Raw genomic sequence first — 5,000 nt, forward strand, 5'->3', positions numbered from 1 at the left:
TGCCCTGGTTCAAGTCCATGTCCGAGCAGCTGGTCTGAAAGTTTAAAGCCACTAGGAGGGGCAAAAGGGTAGAGGACAAAGATGAGGACTAATTGGACAAACGGCCTTTGTTGTGCTGTGTGTCCACTAGTGTTGTAACGGTATTAAAATTATTTAGATACTTTACTAAATAAAAGGGGCATTGTTGGCTTTATTTTAACAAAAAATCTTAGGGTACATTAACCTCTTAAGGACCAAGCTGTTTGTTAACAATATTATTTTTTATTTATCTTTGCTTTTTGGGCTTATTGGACCCTAATTAGAATAAAACCTAAAAATCATCTTTTTATATGATGTACTTTGTCCATAAGTACACAAACGTGTACTCCTAATGCAGAGACATGCTAATTCTTATTTTTACACTTTTTTTTCCCGAATTCCATTGTATGCTGTACTCTTCTGACACCACCAGATGGCAGTATAAGTGTCCACATAAGTGGCCGTAAGACCCCAATTCAGTAGTGTACACAATTTTGGAAATAAGAGCTAAAAAGGTGCTGTCCACACATGTGGCCACTAAGGCCTTTAGAGGTTAAACATATGTTTCTTATTGCAATTAAGTCCTTAAATAAAATAGTGAACATACAAAACAACTTGTCTTTTAACAGTGAGTAAACAAACGAAGACTCCTAATTAGTCTGCTGACATATGCAGTAACATATTGTCATTTATCTGCTTATTATTTTGTCTACATGATAAAAGGACAAGCGGTAGAAAATTAGTTATTAATCTACTTGTTCATTTACTGTTAAGATCTGCTTACTTTCTCTTTTAACATGTTCTATCTACACTTCTGTTAAAATGTAATAATCACTTATTCTTCTCTTCTTTGATACTTTACATTAGTTTTAGATGATACCACACATTTAGGTATCGATCCGATACCAAGTCAGTACAGGATTGGTCATATTCAAAGTCCTCATGTGTCCAGGGACATATTTACTGAGTTCATAAACATAATATACATTTAAAAATAAACAAATATCGATGTAATCGTAGTAGTATCGACTAGACAAGTGCCTGTACTTAATATCATTACAGTGGATTTAAGTGCAGATCCATTAATGGTGTTTGTTTACATTTTGATGCCGGTGAGCTATTGTGTGTAGTGAAGCATGTTTAGTCATTCCTCGTCCTGCAGTGATAATGGTACGTGTAAGAAACTTACTTTATTTGTCGCCATGGAGACGTGGATTAGTGATTTAGACGTCGCTAAAACACTGCCTACGGCGGATGGATGTTCGCCGCTAGCTAGCTAGCCAGCCAGCCAGCCATGTCTTAAAGGAGGGTCCACCAACATTTTTGAAAGCAAGAGCTACTTCTTGGGTACTGGTTAATGCCAAGGGCTACCAGTTTGATACACACTTACATAAATTGCCAAGAAATAGCCAATTTGCTCAATTTACCTTTAATAAGTAAATCTATATGTATAAAAAAAATGGGTATTTTTGTCTGTCATTCCGTCGTACATTTTTTTCTTTTACAGAAGGTTTTTTGTAGAGAATAAATGATGAAAAAACACTTAATTGAACGGTTTAAAAGAGGAGAAAACAGGAAAAAAATGAAAATTAAATTTTGAAACATAGTTTATCTTCAATTTCAACTCTTTAAAATTCAAAATTCAACCGAAAACAATGAACAGAAAAACTAGCTAATTTGAATATTTTTGAAAAAGTTAAAAAAAGAATTTATGGAATATCATTAGTAATTTTTCCTGGTTAAGATTAATTTTTGAATGTTGATAACATGTTTTAAATAGGTTAAAATCCAATCTACATTTTGTTAGAATATATAACAAATTTGACCAAGCTATATTTCTAACAAAGACAGACATTATTTCTTCTAGATTTTCCAGAACAAAAATTTTGAAAGAAATTCAAAAGATTTAATTTGATTCTACAGATTTTGTAGATTTGCCAGAATAATTTTTTTGAATTATAATCATAATTTTGAAGAAATATTTCACAAATATTCTTCGTCGAAAAAACAGAAGCTAAAATGAAGAATTAAATCAAAATGTATTTATTATTCTTTACAATAGAAAAAATACCTGAACATTGATTTAAATTGTCAGGAAAGAAGAGGAAGGAATTTAAAAGGCAAAAAGTTATATGTGTTTAAAAATCCTAAAATCATTTTTAAGGTTGTATTTTTTTCTTTAAAATTGTCTTTCTGAAAGTTGTAAGGAGCAAAGTAAACAAAATAAATGAATTTATTTAAACAAGCGAAGACCAAGTCTTTAAAATATTTCCTGAGATTTTCAAATTCTATTTGAGTTTTGTCTCTCTTAGAATTAAAAATGTCGAGCAAAGCGAGACCAGCTTGCTAAGTAAATAAATAAAATTAAAAAAAATAGAGGCAGCTCACTGGTAAGTGCTGCTATTTGAGCTATTTTTAGAACAGGCCAGCGGGCGAGTCACCGCGTTGGTGACCCCTGTTATAAAGCATCTCTTCCTGAGAGTGTTTCAGTGTTAAAACTTCACCTTTATCTTTAGTTTTTAAACCAAAATGCGTCTGTTCTCCCTTTTTTTGTCTACAAACTGTGTCTGCTTGTAAGAATTCTGTGAGTGTGCGCTGCCGAACATGCTCCTCTGCTCGTTAACCAGCAATGTCACGACATGACTTCGACGCGGAGGGGTGGTGGACCGGTACGTTTCAGAGACGGTATCGTACCGAAAATGATTCATTAGTATCGTGGTGCTAGACTAATAGTGAATTAAGTGAATTATATTTATATAGCGCTTTTCTCTAGTGACTCAAAGCGCTTTACATAGTGAAACCCAATATCTAAGTTACATTTAAACCAGTGTGGGTGGCACTGGGAGCAGGTGGGTAAAGTGCCTTGCTCAAGGACACAACAGCAGTGACTAGGATGGCGGAAGCGGGAATCGAACCTGCAACCCTCAAGTTGCTGGCACAGCCACTCTACCAACCGAGCTATACCGCGTACAAGCCTAGTGTCCACACTACAACATCGTGTCCATTTATGTATCGTAATGGTGTCCACGTACCAATTTGGCAGCCGGCATTCCACAGAGGCACAGGGTTGTAGTTGGAGGAGTCGGCCCTGGAGCCCGCAGGATAGACGCGGCTCAGCTTGTCCGCGTTGTGACGAATGTACGCGTTTGCTTGAGGAGCAAACACACACGGCAAAAATAATCAAATAAATACCTTATAGCAGATTTCTCCTTTTTTTTTTCTTAATTGCACAAAACTAAAATAATACTATTTGGTATAAGTAGAAGAGAAAGTCAAACACAAATAGATCTTGAAAGGGTTAAAGAAAACACATTTTTGGGTGTAATAATAGATGATAAAATGAATTGGAAATCTCATGTAAAAAGTATACAGCAAAGTAGCAAGAAACACGTCAATAATGAACAAAGCTAACATTTTCAAGACCAAAAATCACTTCATATTCTTTACTGCACACTATCTGAGTTATTGCGCAGAAATATGGGAAAATATTTCTACAAATGAGCGCTTCATTCACTAACTGTGTTATAAAAAAGATTAATTAGAATAATACATAATGTTGGATATAGAGAAGCAACAAACCCTTTATTTATTAAATCACAATTATTGAAATGTAACAATTTGGTGCATTTGCAAACAGCTAAAATGATGTACAAAGCAAACTATAACCTGCTATCCAAGAATGTAAAACAGTTCTTCTCAACAAAAGAGAAATATAACCTTAAAGAAAACTCAAATTTAAAACATGTGTATGCGCGTATAACACTTAAAACCTTTAATATATCTGTACGTGGAATTAAATTATGGAATGGATTAACCAAAAAAATCTAACAAAGCACCAATATGATTCGGTTTAAGAGACTGTGAACATTTTTAGTTTGTGATTAAAAATCCCTCATTGACATTATCATTAGACATTTATAAAAATAAAATAAAGAACAATAGTGTCACAGTGGCTTACACTTGCATGGCATCTCATAAGCTTGACAACACACTGTGTCCAATATTTTCACAAAGATAAAATAAGTCATATTTTTGGTTCGTTTAATAGTTAAAACAAATTTTCATTATTGCAATCAGTTGATAAAACATTGTCCTTTACAATTATAAAAGTAAAAAAAAAAAAAATCTATTACTCTGCTAGCATGTCAGCAGACTGGGGTAGATCCTGCTGAAATCTTATGTATTGAATGAATACAGAATCCTTTTGAATCGGAAAAATACCGTTTTTGAATCGAATCGAAAAAAAAATCGATATCGAATCGTGACCCCAAGAATCGATATTGAATCGAATCGTGGGACACCCAAAGATTCACAGCCCTAATATACATATACACACATATATACACGTATGAGTATATACACATACATATACATATATATATATATATATATATATACACACACACACACACACACACACATACATATATACACACATACATACATACATACATACATACATACATACATACATACATACATACATACATATATATATATATATATATATATATATATATATATATATATATATATATATATATATATATATATATATATATATATATATATATATATATATATATATATATATTAGGGGTGGGCAAATTAATGCGTTAATTACGAGTTAACTCATCAATCTATTAACGCCGACAATTATTTTATCGCACATTTGCGTATGTTGTTTACATGCTTTTATTTTCTTAACGCTTTTTCTTAACCAGATGGCGTCGCCCGGACGGGCTTTGGCGTGGAGGGGCTCTTGGTAAAGATGGAACATTTGGCAAAAATACCGGACAATTCTGCAAATTTCATGGCTGGCTTACAGCGTGGTCACTCCGGGATCACTTACGACCGCCAGACAATTCTGAATGTGGATAGATCGGGCCGTTTTGGACTGAATGACGCGTGCTTGCTAGACCGGCTAGCTAGCATGGGAATACTTTGCCGGCTACATCCAGCGGCCTGTGAAGCAGCGGAGT

At 33.9% G+C, this 5,000-nt stretch overlaps 1 protein-coding gene across 2 annotated transcripts in view; it reads right to left on the reverse strand.

The window, feature by feature from the left end:
* The window catches only part of LOC133545689 (1-phosphatidylinositol 4,5-bisphosphate phosphodiesterase delta-1-like), a 39,390-nt gene that overhangs the window by 6,735 nt on the left and 27,655 nt on the right, over positions 1-5,000 (reverse strand). For both annotated transcript variants that reach the window (XM_061891499.1, XM_061891498.1), the window contains 2 exons: positions 3,051-3,167; positions 1-51 (listed from right to left, as the gene is read on the reverse strand). The exon at positions 1-51 is cut by the window's left edge and continues 128 nt beyond it. In XM_061891499.1, coding sequence (XP_061747483.1) covers positions 1-51; positions 3,051-3,167 — 168 coding nt within the window. The remainder of the gene's footprint in view (positions 52-3,050; positions 3,168-5,000) is intronic.

This window comes from Nerophis ophidion, linkage group LG28 (assembly GCF_033978795.1).
Source record: "Nerophis ophidion isolate RoL-2023_Sa linkage group LG28, RoL_Noph_v1.0, whole genome shotgun sequence".
Lineage (NCBI taxonomy): Eukaryota > Metazoa > Chordata > Actinopteri > Syngnathiformes > Syngnathidae > Nerophis > Nerophis ophidion.